Source organism: Ostrea edulis, chromosome 3 (genome assembly GCF_947568905.1).
Source record: "Ostrea edulis chromosome 3, xbOstEdul1.1, whole genome shotgun sequence".
NCBI classification, from domain to species: Eukaryota; Metazoa; Mollusca; class Bivalvia; order Ostreida; family Ostreidae; genus Ostrea; species Ostrea edulis.
In genome coordinates this window covers 26,458,690-26,477,758 of record NC_079166.1, presented here as the reverse complement: position 1 = coordinate 26,477,758, position 19,069 = coordinate 26,458,690, and the positions used below count along the sequence as shown (strand labels likewise).

The 19,069-nt window shown below is 34.0% G+C and overlaps 2 protein-coding genes across 3 annotated transcripts in view; both read right to left on the bottom strand.

The window, feature by feature from the left end:
* The window catches only part of LOC125676603 (microfibril-associated glycoprotein 4-like), a 116,235-nt gene that overhangs the window by 35,565 nt on the left and 61,601 nt on the right, over positions 1–19,069 (bottom strand). The gene's annotated exons all lie outside the window — the stretch shown is intronic.
* LOC130053310 (uncharacterized) lies at positions 7,807–18,095 on the bottom strand. 2 transcript variants are annotated; one of them, XM_056160310.1, is made up of 2 exons: positions 17,898–18,095; positions 7,807–9,806 (listed from the first exon to the last, which is right to left on the bottom strand). In XM_056160310.1, exon 2 carries the CDS (start codon positions 8,622–8,624, stop codon positions 7,842–7,844), a length of 783 nt encoding a protein of 260 aa, XP_056016285.1. In that variant the 5' UTR covers positions 8,625–9,806; positions 17,898–18,095; the 3' UTR covers positions 7,807–7,841. The 2 variants fall into 2 exon arrangements, 1 of the variants encoding a protein (XP_056016285.1); XR_008801854.1 differs by lacking the exon at positions 7,807–9,806 and adding an exon at positions 11,076–12,926.

Genomic DNA, 19,069 nt, shown 5'->3' with positions numbered 1-19,069 from the left:
GCTAAAGGTTAACAAGGCTGCAAGAGTTACTGGGCATTCCACAGATTTAAAAGCATTTATCGAATACAATTGCTGATAAATGCCATTAATTCCAGATGCAGAAATGAACGGGGAAAATCGAATAAATTACAAAACTTTAATGAAAAAGTTTGGATATTACAATTTTGTGAGGATTATTTGTCACAATCCACTGATATATTGTATTACTTCCCCAGGCGGAAACCGGAGAATCACCAAATGCCTCCATCAACTGGCAAAAGGCGCACCCACGGGTGACCGTGATGAGCGAGATCTCCTGGTACCATAACAAGAGGGGATGCCACTTGTGAATAGGAAATCAATTACTGGCTCAGATCCTCAATCTATCCCATCTCCCCTGGTACCATATACAGGGATAGGTCCAAAAATTGCTCTTGGTAACACCTGGGTCAAGCCGGCTCCTAGGGTATATGATCACGATTACAAAAAGTGTCACTAATACCAAGTTCGTTTAAAATACAGCTGTAATAATGAGCCTTAAAAGACAATGCTTTTAGAAACTTTATCAGCTGGAACCAAACATATTCCTTATGTAACATATCTAATTATTTTATCACCTCTAGTTTACTAAACACAGAAGGATAGATGGGACGTACTTTTGTTTTGATGTCTGTAATGCGGGATTTTAATATTCCACTTATACTTTTAATCCATTCTGACAATGTATCAGGCTCTTCCTTTTCATATTCAGCCCGTCGTCTGGCATAATCCTAGATATAATTTATATTAGAGATGAAGTTCTGTCACCAATTCTCTGTATTTTAGACCTTTTGGAATCAGAGATTTGAGATCCTCATTTTCAACTATATCAACATCACTAGTAATGACATGCCCAGCTGGACTATAGTTGAAAGAAGACAAAAACAAGAACACATAGGTGGATTAAGTATAATATAAGTATAAGATAGTCTATATTTATGCACTGCAAAGTTTGTTTATCATTATAAAGTTCGGATGCAATAGTAGAAGTATATCTATAAGCAATACAGGGTGTAGACTCGAACTTGAAATACTTTGGAATACAAGACTGATTTCTTTCCATGACGAAGACTGTTGCTTATGTTGACGGCATATATTCCTTTTTCTGTAAATTCAAGCTTAACCCTTTCTCTACCGGCAGATTTTAGACGTTTTTAAAGACTAAATGACAATATTTTTACATCGATTTAAATCTGCGAGTATCACGATTTGAGGTAAAAATACGACATATAATTTTGTTAGGAATTGGACAGGGAACAATTTCTTATAAAGTTTGTCAAGGTATCTCATGACCGCAAAGAGGTCTACGGGGTCAAAGGTCATATAAGTGCACAATTTTGCAATCTTTTTTCTCTGAAATATATATATTACAACCCCTATTACAAGATTAGAGTCAAAAATAGGAAATTCTAAATACATGAACTGGTGTGCCTTTTCAAATACTACAAAAACACCACAATCAAATTAATCAATTTTATTGAAAAACAAATATTTTTGGTTGCTAAGTAACAACACTTTTAGTACAAGTTTGACCATAATTTGCCTTTCTGCATCCCTTCGACACATTTTAAACATAATTACATTGCATGATGATTAGTAAATGTCACATGATTTTAAAAATATAATCTTTAAATAGATCTTAATCATTTTAAAGGGTTTTTAACAAAAGATATGATGAAGAGAATTAAGGTCAAAGGTCATAAAATGGAAATTTCGTACTTGATATAAATATCCTTCATTTTCTAATATGACGTTTTGCCATTATGTTCCACTAAATAGAATAAGTATTGCAACATTAAAACAAAGATCTTTATTGTTAATATAAATTAAATATTTTTTTGTATTCAAATATATTTGGTTTCTAAGCAACAACACCTTATCAAATGTTATCAAAAAGTACTACCGTTTTTCCTCCCCAAATTCAACATATATGAATGATTGATTGATTGAATATTGTTTAACGTCCCTCTCGAGAATATTTCACTCATATGGAGACGTCATCTCTGCCGTTGAAGGGTTGCAAAATATAGGCCTATGCTCGGCGCATATGGCCTTTGAGCAGGGAGGGATTTTTATCGTGCCACACCTGCTGTGACATGGGACCTCGGTTTTTGCGGTCTCATCCAAAGGACCACCCCATTTAGTCGCCTTCTACGACAAGCAAGGGATACTGAGGACCTATTCTAACCCGGATCCCCACTTACTTTCAATCACTAGATTTAAATGTACTTGCATCATAATTAACAAAAATATTTCTAGATACAATTCTTGATACTGGGTTGTTCCGATAGGGGCATGCATTGACCAATATCTGTCTGTCGGCTGGGACTTCACAGCAGACATGAATAAGACAATGTACAAAGATCGGGGGGGGGGGTATTTCTTAATACTGGGTCCTAAATACTAATGTATTGTCAGAGCTTTCGAATACTCAATTGGCTCTGTAAATGTTTTCTATAATCAAGGCCCTCTGAAAATTTAATTATGAAATTTTATGTTCACCCTGCATCTGAGGTAATTGAGTACATATTTAATAAATAGGTGCAGCCAGATTAATTTTGGTAAAGGTAATATTTTTATTATGCATTTTATTACTCGTTTTAAACTGGAAATCACTGTCACAATACCGTTTTTTTAAAAATAGTATCCTCTTCAGTGAGAGGCTGCGAACTTCCTTGGAAAGCATATGACGATCCTTCCCTCTAGATATGACCATCTCAGCACAATGCTTGATGGCAACACAGATGGAGAAAACTAAATCTTCTTTCAAAAACAGCTTCATAAAATATGCAGTTCTCTGAATAAACGGGTCCCATGTCTGAAAGGAAATTGCAAATAATTATTAATGTGTATTGACCACCACACCTTATTTGTCAGCATTTAGAAAACTTGTCATACCTTTTAATTAGAAACAGAATAATGATATAATGATTTCCCGTGTTGTGTCTCTTTTTGTATGTATGTGATACCTAGTAATGCAGTAAAAAACAGCAAAATGGTACACGCATATCAGTGTATCATAACGGCATGATTCCATTTGTGAATGTATTATCTGGGTTCATTTGAATGTTAACCAAATGTATACAGATTTAACCCTATATTCAATCTCAAAGAGTCATACCAACTGAATGCCAGGTTGTCACTCCGAATGAAATATGACAGTTCTTGGATCAGGTGTCCCTGTGTCCTCCACATCAACATCCTTCCAATGCATGTCTGGATTTGCCAGTAGACTGTCACTAGCGGATACCTGGGACCTTCCCACTAAATATTGGGATGTCAATACCCTTTTTAAAGATGAAAAGAAATTACAATTCAGAATTGTTGGCTTATGTTTTAAAACCAAATATAAGTTTCATGGTAGCAAGGGACAGTTTCGCACTTAAATACAGCTCAAATTTATTTAAAGATACAGATGTCCTGTATTTGAAGTGACATTTGGTAAGGGATTCATACATGTGTTATAAATGAATGGATTATTTCATTATACATTGTGAATGTAGCAAAGTGTGTAATGAAAAAAAGATTTGCATCATGTAGGTGTCAGCATTATGCCTAGCATATACATGGGGGCAAATACTGAAGAAATTCAGGTTAAAACCTACAGGGTCCAGCGAAAATACTGCAACTCTGAGGGAAAGTGAATGACCCAGATATGAAAGTAAAATTGAATTGGTTCTTCGTGGTACACAGTGTCTAAATCCCCTTGCATGTTACTCTGATGGGGTGTAGATTCAGTCGAAATAAGAGAAAAAGCTAGGCAAGAAGGAGACACATGCCCATCAGCTCATACCATACCAGCACCAGCATGTATGGATCACATGTAATTTATGGTCATAAGCTACTAAGTGTATATAAAATAAATGCATTTGGATAAAAGATAAATTAATTTGATTTTTCATTAGCCTGTCATAATCACTTTGATTGGTATTAACCCCCCCCCCCCCCCCCCCATTTTGGCCCAAACACACATTTTGTTTTTATTTCTGTCATAATATGAAGAAAATAATTCAAATTATGATAATAAATTTTATCATTACAATAATGTAAAATGTGTTTTTCTAAGAGATTGTTATTTCTTTTCATAGAAAGATAATTTGTGATAAACATGGAAAAATCTTGGAAAATAGCCTTCTCACCAGCGGTCATGAATGCCCAGTCTGATTAAAACCACCCCATCCCCCTTCTCATTGCACGATAAATCCACCCACTTCTTACACTTGCGCGTCAGGTAAGGAGATAATTCTGGGGGGGGGTGGGGGGGAAAGGGGAAGGGGAGGGGAATCAGACTGATCAATGCCGGACCAGGACGGATTAAATGATGTCAGCTCTTAATAAATAATTGGGTGTTATTCACTTGGTTTAGATATCATAAAATATAAATATTTTCTTTCACGAAACGACAAATTATTGCATCAAATCGCGATTAATTAATCGTGAATTTTTCATAACATGATAAAACCGCAATGTTTTTCTTTCTAGTCGGCCTATGTGGCTACATCAACTTACATGTGCTCCTTTGTTAGCTGACCTGTTTTTATATTCATATGAAGCAGAATTTATTCAAAAACTTCTACGCGAGGAGAAAAAATCTCTCGCTGTGACCTTCTATTCGACTTTTTGATATATCGATGACATTTTGTCTATTAACAATGATAGCTTTCATTCATATGTCAATTTGATATATCCCTGTGAGCTCGAAATAAAGGACACCACAGAGTCGTCCACTTCTGCTTCATACTTAGATATTTTATTGAAAGTAGACATTAACGGCAAACTGACAACTCAACTGTATGACAAACCGGATGATTTCAGCTTCTCCATCGTCAACTTCCCACATTTATGTAGCAATATTCCATTATCACCTCCACATGGTGTTTATATATCTCAACTGATTCTATATACAAGAGTTTGTTCTGGGCATAGTCAGTTTTTAAATCGAGGTAAGCTACTGACAAACAAGTTGATGGTACAGGGATTTCAACAGTCTCGATTGAAGTGAGCATTTCGCAAATTCTATGCTCGTTATAATGATCTAGTTCGTCAATACAATCTCGCATTGTTAAGCCGTTCTTGGCACACTGATTTTAACTGCGGATAACTCCATTTACCTGATCAGAATATGGGGCTCACGGTGGGTGTGACCGGTCAACAGGGGATGCTTACTCCTCCTAGGCACCTGATACCACCTCTGGTGTGTCCAGGGGTCCGTGTTTGCCCAACTATCTATTTTGTATTGATTGTAGGAGTTATGAGATTGATCACTGTTCGCTATCTTCACCTTTCATTAAGTCGTTACTTCCATGTACATGTTTATACTGAATGCATGCTCGTTTGGGTCATCCTGCACCAGGAGATCCATGGCATCTTCTTTTGACATCAGGTCGTTTTAAAGATGTAAAATACATGCGTTCGCTGTGACAATCACAGTAAAGCTGTGTTGTTTTTGTTGAAACGGAAACACGTGTGTTCCCCACGATCCAGATCACGGAAAAATAAGTGTATAGGCTATATGCGAAATTCTTTTTTTGTTTTCTTTCTTTGGCAGGGACAAATATTACTATTACTATTCTGAATAAATATAGCGTTTATATCTGAATTTGAAGTAGTTTATTTATCTTTTTTGAAAATTTACTTAGCCGATGTAACATTTTCAATAGGTGTTTGCAGGTTGTGTAACTAATATATACCAATAATGGTTTTAAGCTTTTTGAAAAAAAACAGAGATAACCTAACTGATTATTTCATACATATATGTATATTGTTGTAGTGTATCAAAAGGTACTGAATTTACTAATAGAGGACAATACAAATAGTTTTCACCTCTTTATTGTGCGACACGCGTCGATTGCTTTCAGCGACGACGTTTTGTCGTTTAGTTTAAAGAAAACCGCACAGGATGTCCCAATTTTATTTTATCGCAATATAAAAACTACCAAAAATTATAACACGAATAAGGGTCCATCAAAAGGGAAATTTCCTCTACTTTTCGCGGCTGTTTTTACTTTTCCCTATTTCTATATATAAGTATAGGTAAAATGCCGATTCCTTTAAACATCGAGAAATAAAATCGTAAGAAAACGTACATGTGCAAAAATTTGCTATTTTCTTATAACTTTGCAAGGCATTAAAAATAATTTTTATATCTTCTAAAAGCAGAGAATATATACTTTTCAAAAATATAAAAAAAAATATTGCATTCATAAGGGAAATAAAAAAAATGACCTTGCGACAAAGAATTGTGTCATATTTAGACGAAGCCATCCTTTGCTTTAAATGCTTTTGTTGATCTAATGGCTTTACTTGCTCAATTGATTTTTACATATTTAAAAAATAGAGAAAATTTCCAAAAACTGATATATAGATCATATATTTTATGGTTGTAGTGTCAAAGATTTAGAGGCACTCCTTTTCGTAGTCCTGTTTTTACGCGCCATCGGTCAAATTGACCGATACGGTAGAGAAAGGGTTAAGGAACTGTCGGCATGGTTCAGAAGGAATGCGATTTATGACCCGCGGGGATTTAAAGAGCATGTGATTGGCAACATCCATAATCATAGAGTTTAGTCTATATTCAGGTATTCAAAAATCCAATTACAGTCCAGCAATGGCTGCTTCAGATAACATATTTAAAACTCTCAATGGAACAGAGTAAAGATTTGTGCGAATATGATAAGGACCTAATTGTCTGTTGACGTGAGGTAAAAGTGAACCAAATGTGACAAAGTGAACCAAATGTGACATCATGTATACTTGGTCTTTTATAGGCCTCTACTGGTAGACCGAGGGTCTTTACAGCCCAGTAGCTAAGTACTTCCTTATTAGCTTGAAAATACGGATGCATATGTAATTGCTGTTATAAAATTTAGAAATTCATTTCAAAATTAAGGATTGTCTCCCTCATGCATAGTTTTTATCCTTAGACGAATTTGACTCCACTTCTTTGGCACGCTGTTTTTCCTTATAATAGCTCTAAAACTTCATTGTTATTTCGGATTTCAAACTTTTTGCTTGAGCATCACTGAAGAGACATTATTTGTCGAAATGCCCATCTGGTGCATCAAAATTGGTACCGTATAAGTTTTACAATTTGAACAATGTCCATGACGGCATGCAAAACTGATTACGATAACTATCTCTTATACTTTTATATAAAGAAAAGTTTCAATGAACAGTTTCTATGGGACTGCAGATTCCTACGACTTTAGTTATACACCGCATTCCAACACATATTGGTCGAGAAATTCTTTACAATAAATGTTCGGTAGGATTGATAAGAATTTAAAAAAAAACATTTCTCCTCGTTTTTATGCAAGGCTCTCCGTTTTTATTCATTACTACATAACTCATAAAATTGACATTTAATAAGCTATGGGAATAAAATAGAATATGGTCTATTCTCTAAGCCCATTACCTTTGTGAATAAACATTGTTTAGAGAAACATAATTCATGTATCTATCAAGGTTCTTCCTGTATTGCTATGCAATTAAAAAATGATAAACAATGAGGAATAATATTTTATTAAAGATGTAAATTGTTCATTTTTGCTGCAATTCGCCAGTGTGTTCATGTGTACTGCCTATTTACCAAGTGGTGGCCTTACCTGTAAATTAGAGATAAAATCTAAATAACTCTCTGAATAATCTTGACACTACTATGAAGGTGAGGTTTATAGTTACTCCTTACTATTTTTTAAATATTAACAATATCGATATACAATGTAATAAGCACCTCAATCTTTGCTCGTCATGAGAATACTGAAATACAAAGCAAACAAGACATTGATATTTATAAATCTTTAATGTATTAAAACTGATATACGTTATAAAATTGGCGTTGATCTTTGCAAGTTACAGCAACGATGGTAACATTCAGAATAAAGAACACCTTGGTATTTGTAAGTCATAACAATGGTAACATTCAGAATAAGAACACCTTGGTATTTGTAAGTCATAACAATGGTAACATTCAGAATAAGAACAACTTGGTATTTGTAAGTCATAACAATGGTAACATTCAGAATAAGAACACGTTGATATTTGTAAGTCATAGCAATGGTAACATTCAGAATAAGAACACCTTGGTATTTGTAAGTCATAACAATGGTAACATTCAGAATAAGAACACCTTGGTATTTGTAAGTCATAACAATGGTAACATTCAGAATAAGAACACCTTGGTATTTGTAAGTCATAGCAATGGTAATATTCAGAATAAGAACACCTTGGTATTTGTAAGTTATAGAAATGGTAACATTCAGAATAAGAACACCTTGGTATTTGTAAGTCATAGCAATGGTAACATTCAGAATAAGAACACCTTGGTATTTGTACGTCATAGCAATGGTAACATTCAGAATAAGAACACCTTGGTATTTGTAAGTCATAACAATGGTAACATTCAGAATAAGAACACCTTGGTATTTGTAAGTCATAACAATGGTAATATTCAGAATAAGAACACCTTGGTATTTGTAAGTCATAACACATATAACATTAAGAATAAGAACACCTTGGTATTTGTAAGTCATAACAATGCTGATATACAAAGTAAATGACACGCTGATTAAATATTTGCTTGTTTTACATCCCAAGTCTTCGCTCATATTGAGACATAACCCGCAGTAGATGAAGGACCACAAATTAAGACCTATACTTAGCAGTCAGAGTCGTGGCAATAAGAGTTATTTAAAGTGCAAACGTCTACTGCTTCATGTGACCTACATTCTTAAGGTTATATCCGAAAGACCAGTGATTCCTAATTCTAAATGCCGAGCGTTAGGCGAAGGGGTAATCACTACCTTCACTAGCGCCTTAGGTTTTACATGATGCGATCAGGCTTCGAACTCAAGACCTCTCGGTTACAAAGCGAACGCTCTACCACTCAGCTACTATTACATGCAAAGTTGTTTATTATCTACGTACAAATTTTGATCTATAATTTCCTATTTTTTTTAACTAATAGTGAAAATTTAAAATCAAATCAATTGACTCAACTGAGGGAGCAACACTTCTCTCATTCCCCACAATCTGAAGTAATGCCATCCTCGATCCGCGGGGATTTAAAGAACCTGTAATTGGTAGCATCCAACATCAAGGAGTTCAGTCTATAATCTGGTGTTCAAAAATCGAAGTATAGTCTAACTATGACTGCTTCTGATAACGTATGTAAAATTCTCATGGAAGAGAGTAAAGATTTTTGCAAATATGATATAGACCTAGTTGTCTGTTGACGCAAGGAAAAGGTGAACCAAATGTGACATCATGTATACTTGGTCTTTTATATGAACAATGTCCATGACTGCATGCATCACTGATTACGATATATATCTCTTATAGTTTTATATAAAGAAAAGATTCAATGAACAGTTTCCATGGGATTTCAGATTCCTACAACTGTAGTTCTACACCTCCCCATTGTAACACATACTCATCGAGAAATTCCTTACAACAAATTTTGAATATGATTGATAAGAATTAATAATCCTTTTTCAAGTTTTTATTAAATGCGCTTCGTTTCTATTCATTACTATATAACTCATAAAATCGACATTTGATGAGGGAGAGGGTTAAAATAGAATACTGCCCAATGCCATTCACTTTGTGAATATAAAAATGCATGTATCTATCGAAGTTCTTACTGTATTGCTATGAAATTACAAATTGACAAACAATGAGGAATGCAGCTTTATTATAGACGCAAAATTTTTGTTCTTTTTTCGCTGCAATTCGCCAGATCAGCAACGTGTGTTCATGTGCACTGCCTATTTACCACGTGGTGGCTTTTCCTGTAAATTAGTGATCAAATCTAAATAACTCTCTAAATCATCTTGACACTATTATGAAGGTGAGGTTTATAGTTACTCCTTGATTTTTTTTTAAATCATAACAATATTGATATACAAAGTAATAAGCACATCAATCTTTGTTAGTTATGAGAATACTGAAATACAAAGCAAACAAGTCATTGTTATTCATAAATCTTGTATGTATCAATGCTGATATACGTTACAAACATGATGTTAGTCTTTGCAAGTCACAGCACTGATAACATTCAAAACAAAGAACACCTTGATATTTATAAGCCATAGCAATGATGATACGCAAAGTAAATGACACTTTGATTGATTGAATATTTGCTTGTTTTACATCCCAATTTTTCACTTATATTGAGACGTAACCCTCAGAAGATGAAGGACCACAAATTAATACCTATGCTTAGCACTCAGAGTCGTGGCAATGAGAGTTCTTTAAAGTGCAAACGTCTACTGCTTCATGCGACCTACATTCTTAAGGTTATATCCTACAGACCTGTGATTCCCAATTATAAAATTTAATGCTCAGCGTTTGGCAAAGGAGCAATAACTACCTTTATTAACGCCTGAGGTTTTACATGACGCGAGCAGGGTTCGAACTCAAGACCTCCCGGTTACGAAACGAACGTTCTACCACTCAGCTACTATTATATGCAAAGTTGTTTATTATCTACGTACAAAATTTGATGTATAATTTCCCCATTTTTTAACTATAGTGAAAATTTAAAATAAAATCAATGAATTCAACTGAAGGATCAACACTTTCTCTCATTCCCCACATTCTGAACTAATGTAATCCATGATCCGCGGGGATTTAAAGAGCCTGTAATTGGCAACATCCATAATCATAAAGTTTAGTCTGTATTCGGGTATTCGAAAATCCAAGTATAGTCTAGCTATGACTGTTTCAAATAATGTATTCAAAACTCTCAATGGAACAGAGTAAAGATTTCTGCGAATATGATATAGACCTAAATGTCTGTTGACGTAAGAAAAAAAGGAAGCAAATGTGACATCATGTATACTTGGTCTTTTATAAGAACGATGTCCATGACTGCATGCATCACTTATTATGATATCTATCTCTTATAAAAAACATTTATAAAGAAAAATTTCAATGAACAGTGTCCATGGCACTGCAGATTCCAAAAACTGTATTTATACACCCCCCCCCCCTTTTGCAACACAGCCTCATCGAGAATTTCCTTACAACAAATTTTGAATATGATTGATAAAAATTGATAAACCTTTTTCACGTTTTTATTCAATGCTCTTCGTTTCTATTCATTACTATATAACTCATAAAATTGACATTTGATAAGGGACATGGCTAAAATAGAATACTACCCAATGCTATTTACTTTGTGAATATAAATAAAATGCATGTATCTATCAAACTTCTTCCTGTATTGCTATGAAATTACAAGTTGACAAACAATGAGGAATGCAGCTTTATTAAAGACGCAAATTCTTAGTTCATTTTTCGCTGCAATTTGCCAGATCAGCAAGGTGTGTTCATGTGTACTGCCTATTTACCATGTGGTGGTATTTCCTGTCAATAAGAGATCAAATTTAAATAACTTTCTGAATGATTGAAGGTAGAGGTTTATAGTTACTAATTACTATTTTTTAAAATTATAACAATACCGATATACAAAATGATAAGCACCTTGACCTTTGTTAGCCATACTGAAATACAAAGCAACAAGTAATTGCTATTTATAAATCTTGCATGTATCAATTCTGATATACAATATAAACATGACGTTGATCTTTGCAAGTCACAACAATGGTAACATTCAGAATTTAGAATACCTTGGTATTTGTAAGCCATAGCAATGATGATATGCAAAATAAATGACATTTTCATTGATTGAATATTTGCTTGTTTTACATCCCAATTTTTCACTTATATTGAAACGTAACCTGCAGTAGATAAAGCACCACAAATTAAGACATATGCTTAGCACTCAGAGCCATGGCAATGAGAGTTTTTTAACGTGCAAACATCTACCGCTCCACGGGATCTTTATTCTTAAGGTCATATCCAAACGACTAGTGATTCCCAGTTCTAAATGCCGAGAGTTTAGTGAAGGAGCAATCACTACCTCTACTAACGCCTTAGGTTTTACATGACGCGAGCAGGCTTCGCACTCAAAAATTCCTCCCGGTTACGAACCGAACGCTCTATCATTGAGCTACTATTACATGCAAAGTTGTTTATTATCTATGTACAAAGTTTGATCTATAATTTCTCCATTTTTTAAAATTATAGTGAAAATCTAAAATTAAATCAAAGAATTCAACTGAGGGAGCAACACTTTCTCTCATTCCCCACATTCGGAAGTAATGCCATGCATGATCCGCGGGGATTTAAAGAGCCTGTAATCATAATCATAGAGTTTAGTCTATATTCCGGTGTTCAAAAATCGAAGCATAATCTAGCTATGACTGCTTCAAATAACGTATTTAAAACTCTCAATGGAACATAGTAAAGATTTTTGCGAATATGATATTGACATAATTGTCTGTTGACGTAAGGAAAAAAGTGAACCAAATGTGACATCATGTATACTTGGTCTTTTATATGAACGATGTCCATGACTGCCTGCATAACTGATTACGATATCCATCTCTTATAGTTTTATATAAAGAAAAGTTCCAATGATCAGTTTCCATCGCACTGCAGCTTCTTACAACTGTAGTTATACACCTCCACATTGCAACACAGACTCATCAAGAAATTCCTTACAACAAATTTTAAATATGATTTGATAAGAATTAATCCAAAAAAGTCACGTTTTTAATCAATGCTCTTCGTTTCTATTCATTACTATATAACTCATAAAATTCACATTTGATAAGGGAGAGGGTTAACATAGAATACTGCCCAATCCCTTTCACATTGTGAATATAAATAAAATTCATGTATCTATCAAAGTTCTTCATGTATTGCTATAAAATTACAAATTGACAAACAATTAGGAATGCATATATTAAAGACGCAAATTCTTTGTTCATTTTTCGCTGCAATTCGCCAGATCAGCAAAGTGTGTTCATGTGTACTGCCTATTTACCATGTGGTGGCCTTTCCTGTAAAGTAGTGATCAAATTTGAATAACTCTCTGAATAATCTTGACACTATTATAAAGGCGATGTTTATAGTTACTCCTTTAAAATTTTTAAATTATAACAATATTGATATACAAAGTAATAAGCAAATCAATCTTTGTTAGTTATGAGAATACTGAAATACAAAGCAAACAAAATATTGCTATTTATAAATCTTGCATGTATCAATGCTGATATACAATATAAACATGACGTTCGTCTTTGCAAGTCATAACATTGGTAACATTCAGAATAAAGAACACCTTGATATTTGTAAGCCATAGCAATGATGATATGCAAAGTAAATGACACTTTGATTGATTGAATATTTGCTTGTTTTACATCCCAAGTTTTCACTCATATTGAGACGTAACCAGCAGAAGATGAAGGACCACAAATTAAGACCTATACTTAGCACTCATGGTCGTGGCAATGAGAGTTCTTTAAAGTGCAAATGTCTACTGCTTCATGGGACCTATATTCTTAAGGTTATATCCAAAAGACCTGTGATTCCTAATTCTGAATGCCGAGCGTTTGGCGAAAAAGTAATCACTACCTTGACTAACGCCTAAAGTTTTACATGACGCGAGAAGGGTTCGAACTCAAGACGTCCCGGTTACGAAGCGAACGCTCGACCATTGAGCTACTATTACATGCAGCGTTGTTTATTATCTACGTAGAAAGTTTGATGTATAATTTCCCCATTTTTTAACTATAGTGAAAATTCAAAATCAAATCAATGAATTCAACTGATGGAGCAACACTTTCTCTCATTCCCCACATTCTGAACTCATGTCATCCATGATCCACGGTGATTTAAAGAGCCTGTAATTGGCAACATCCATTATCATAGATTTTAGTCTATATTCTGGTGTTAAAAAATCCAAGTATAGTCTAGCTATACCTGCTTTAAATAACGTTACTCAATGGAACAGAGTAAAGATTTCTGCGAATATGATATTGACCTAATTGTCTGTTGACGTAAGGAAAAAAGTGAACCAAATGTGACATCATGTATACTTGGTCTTTTAACTGAACGTTGTCCATGACTGCATGCAACATTGATTACGATATATATCTCTTATAGTTTTATATAAAGACAAGTTCCAATGACCAGTTTCCATGGCACTCCAGCTTCCTACAACTGTAGTTATACATCTTCACATTGCAACACAGACTCATCGATAAATTCCTTACAACAAATTTTGAATATGATTGATAAGAATTGATAAACCCTTTTCACGCTTTAATCAATGCTCTTCGTTTCTATTCATTACTATATAACTCATAAAATTGACATTTGATAAGGGACAAGTTTAAAACAGAATACTGCCCAGTCCCATTCACTTTGTGAATGTAAATAAAATTCATCTACTTCGTTAGTAGCTTGAAAATACGGATGTATATTTAATTGCTGTTATAAAATTTAGCAATTCATTTCAAAATTAAGGATTATCTCCCTCACGCATAGCTCTTATCCTTAGACGAATTTGACTCCACTTTTTTGGCACACTGTTTTCCCGTATAATAGCTCTAAAACTTCATTGCTATTTAGGATTTCAAACATTTCGGTTGAGCATCACTGACGAGACATTATTTGTCGAAATGCGCATCTGGTGCCTCAAAATTGGTACCGTATAAGTTTTAGATGTATCTATCAAAGTTCTTATTGTATTGCTATGGAATCACAAATTGACATACAAGGAGGAATGCAGCTTTGTTAAAGACGCAAATTCTTTTTTTCATTTTCCACTGCAATTCGCCAGATCAGGAAAGAGTGTTCATGTGTACTGCCTATTTACCTTGTGGTGGCTTTTCCTTTAAATTAGAGATAAATTTTAAATAACCCTCTGATTAATCTTGACACTACTATGACGTACAGTCTACTCCGGATATAATGAAATCCAGGGGACCGACCTGAATTCTTCATTATATCCAAAGTTCAATATAACCAATGCTGAACTACAGAAATATTGCTACTGGGGGATTTATTTTAACTTCAATATAACAGATATTTCAATATAACCGACTTCAATATAAGTGGAGTGCACTGTATAGGTTTATAGTTACTCATTACTATTTCTTTTAAAAATATAACAATACTGATATACAAAATGATAAGCATCTTAATCTTTGTTAGCCATGACAATACGGAAATGCAAACAAGACATTGGTATTGATAAATCGTCCATGTATCAATGCTGATATACGTTATATCATGATGTTGATCTTTGCAAATCACAACAAAGGTAACATTCAAAACATAGAACACCTTGCTATTTGTTAGCCATAGCAATGATAATACATAAAGTAAATAGCACTTTGATTGATTGAATATTAGCTTGTTTTACATCCCATTTTTTGGCACGCTGTTTTTGTCTATAATAGCTCTAAAACTTCATTGTTATTTCGGATTTCAAAGATTTCGGTTGAGCATCACTGAAGAGACATTATTTGTCGAAATGCGCATCTGGTGCATCAAAATTGGTACCGTATAAGTTTTACGTAACCCGTAGTAGGATAAATAGCTTAATTAAAGGGCACATCTCATGTTTTCAAAGAATACAACATTACATGCATTTCATCTTCTTTATGCTTATAGTAATTAATTCTAATAGTTCGTTCGCCGAAATTTTGCGATAATTAACCACAATACAGACTTAAATCTAAGCCCCGATTTCAAAAAGTCTAGTTAATTAGGTAGGTAGTCACGTGGTACAGTGACGTCACATGCGCCCTTAGGATTGTGAAAGTACTACGAGATATTATTAAAAACTCAACTTTTAGGGGCCTAATTTATTTACCATGGGCAACATTTAAATCGTTGTTGACAAATTGTCCGAGTTTTATATGTGTTCGCCACCAGTGCACACATATAACGATGAAAAAACCCAAATATAGCGAGTAAAGCGTGTATGAAATCGGCAATATTGTGAGTAAATAATGTTTATATGGGGTCGCTGTCTATAAACTGTTTGATGATGTTATTCCTTTATACACCTGTAATTGGCGCTGTTTTTCTAAAATAAACAGTGCAATCATTATTTATTTTTGTATTAGACAAATTATGATACGTTAAATTGTTGACAACTAGGCCCTATGCCAAGCTATTGTCACGAGTGCATTTCGGAAAGAAAGAAAAAGACAATACACACACAAATCAATACAAATATTCAAATTTAAAGTGGTAATCACATTATTTTATTTTGATAAAGCAATCTTATTACTATTTTTGAATTGTGATCTGCACGTCTTTAGGAAGTACGAAGTGGGAGCACGGCGTTATACTGACGCACTCAAGATGCTACGAGTTCATAAAGGAAATAATTTTATAATTCAATTTAAAGTTAGGAAATACAATATTCTATCATTTGTATAATTAAAAGTTCAATTATTTTGTATCTTTAATTTTTTTTTGTAAATCTACCAGTTGGTAGAAGTTACATTGTATCGTCAATATATATGTTGTTACAAGGTGAAGGTCAGTTGATCCGGGTGTGTATTGAATTTGAAGAGCAAAACAGAATGTATGCTATAAGCCTACCATTGCTTATAGCTTCGATATATCCATTTTCTCGCAGTTTATCAGGGTCTCTGTCCAAGCGGGTTTTGAAAAGGTGACTGGGTGTGTTTTTTAAGGTAAAGTTCTTGCTCCAACAAAAAAATTATCCACGTCTTTTTTCTCATACCTTCCTTCGAAAAATTGAAAAATACTCAGTCTAAATCCTTTTTTTTGACAAATAGTACACCCGAGCACGGCACAAAACATCTTAATGCATTATTATTTACAAGCCGTTACCGTGATAATTAGTTTTTTGTCGATTAAATCTAATCTGTTTATGAAATGGCTAATAGATGTTTTCAAACCCGAGGGCGCATATGACGTCACACATAATGGCGCGTAAACTAGCGAAAGAAAATATGCATATCGCAAGATTTGAATTTCATCGCTTTCAAACTCGAAAACTACGCAAAATATTTCATTTAAAACACATTTAAAGTAGTTTTAGGCATAAAAAGAATTACTTTTGCTGAAAAAATGAAAAAGTTTAGAAACATGCGTTGTGTCCTTTAAAACTTCTGCTTAGCACTCAGGGTCGTGGCAATGAGAGTTCTTTAAAGTGCAAACGTTTACTGATTCATGTGCACTACATTCTTAAGGTTATATCCGAAAGACCCGTGATTCCCAATTCTGAATACTGAGTGATTGGCGAAGTAGCAATCATTACCTTTACTAACGCCTTAAGTTTTACTTGACGCAAGCAGGATTCGAACTCAAGACTTCCCGGTTACGAAGCGAACGCTCTACCACTCAGCTACTATTACATGCAAAGTTGGTTATTTTTACGTATAAAGGTTGATCTATAATTTACCCATTTTTAAAACTAAGGTGAAAATTTAAAATCAAATCAATGCATTCAACTGAGGGAGCACCACTTTTTCACGTTCTCCACATTTTAGAGCTTTGATTTTGTTTTATTTTAGTAAACCAAGTCAAGAATTTTCAGAGAATTGTGATGTCGACTTCGACGAATGTCCCCAACCATTTTAAAAAGAAATAATATGTACCTGGTTATATATGTATTTAATCTCACGCTTTCATTTTGAAGTGTCTTTTGTTATTTTACAGAATACTTCTGAAATTATCAGTAGTAATTGTATCATAAATTCGACAGACATAAAAACAACCCTTTCCTAACCCACAATTTGACGAAATGCACATTTTGAAAAGTGTCCTCCATAACATTAAAGTTAACAGTCACCGTAATAAAGAATTGTTTCAGTCAGCTTTACTATATTGTTAATACTATTTTTCTGAAGCTCAGGACAGCAATGATAATCACGTTCCCACTTTCCACTGTAAATGGAGTAACTTATTTATATAACTACAAATGGGGAGGCAAATAATTTCAAAAAACATTTAACACACAGTAGAGAACATATTTGACTCACGATGGCAGATCTTCGATCCCTGACTTGGATTTCTCCAGTTTCACTATTTTGACCTGCAGCCATAAATTCACCATCTGTGATGCTCCTTCTACCCCTGATCTCGTTATAGTAGTGAGGAGGGGAGCACATACAAAGGAGTTGAATATAACACCGTAAACTATAATGAGGGACAGTAATACCTGGTGAAATGATAAACTACTGACATTCATTCACGAATGAAAAATTATGAAGGATTAAAAAACTAATATTCAAAAACGTATTTGAATTATCTCTCTCTATGCTTCTGTAAAGATATATGTGATGAAATCCCCATATCTATGAACAGAAAGGTCACTTTCCATCACATTGAAATATTCTTGGATCAATCGTTGCATTCCCGTTTGTTTATTGTTTTTTATTTAGTCAACATTAACTTCACTATATTCTTCTTCAATAACGTGGGTTGTATTGTTAGAAGAGGTAATTTGCATAATTGGTCTTACCATTTTGAATACGCTCTCAGTGGCAACTCCGAAAGCAGCGAACGTCACTTACCACAGACTATACGACTCACAAAGTCGTTCATTATATAAACAAGTATCACGTCATCGGCGGAAGTAGGTGTGTCATCGCCCAACCCCTCCCCATAATCAGGTCAAAACACAGCTTAAACTTCTGATGACATTCCTCACACAAGCGGTCTTTGCATTTGATGTTGTACTAGTTTATACCTTAACTCCAAATATTGTCATTCCATATACATGTAACACGTGTGCTTACCTATTGTAATTGCTGAATTAGTACTCGATGAAGGTATTTTTAAGTACGGTCAGTCAATGATAGGCATATCATATATCTGAAACCGATTTTTGAACACGAAATTTCTTGCAATTTAGCTTTGTAAAGAAAGAAAAATATATACACCTTTCCTTACAACACAAGCACAGCCAGGATAATCAACGATGTTTATTCTGTATAGATCATGGTTTAGCAAACAGTTATGTCTTAACGATGTATCAATGATATTTGCTATATTTTAATGTCAAGAAGAAAATGTATAAGTAATTCTGTACTATTACCCCGATTAGAATTGTTTTGTGGAACTGACAGATATATGTTGCTTTCTTAGTATTTAGTATATATCTTGCTTAGATTTAAGTAACATATTATGTTATTCATATTAAGTACTGCAG

Coding starts and splice junctions, on each gene's coding strand:
- LOC130053310 (XM_056160310.1), bottom strand. CDS start 8,624: ATGAGCGAAGACTTGGGATGTAAAACAAGCAAATATTTAATCAGCGTG.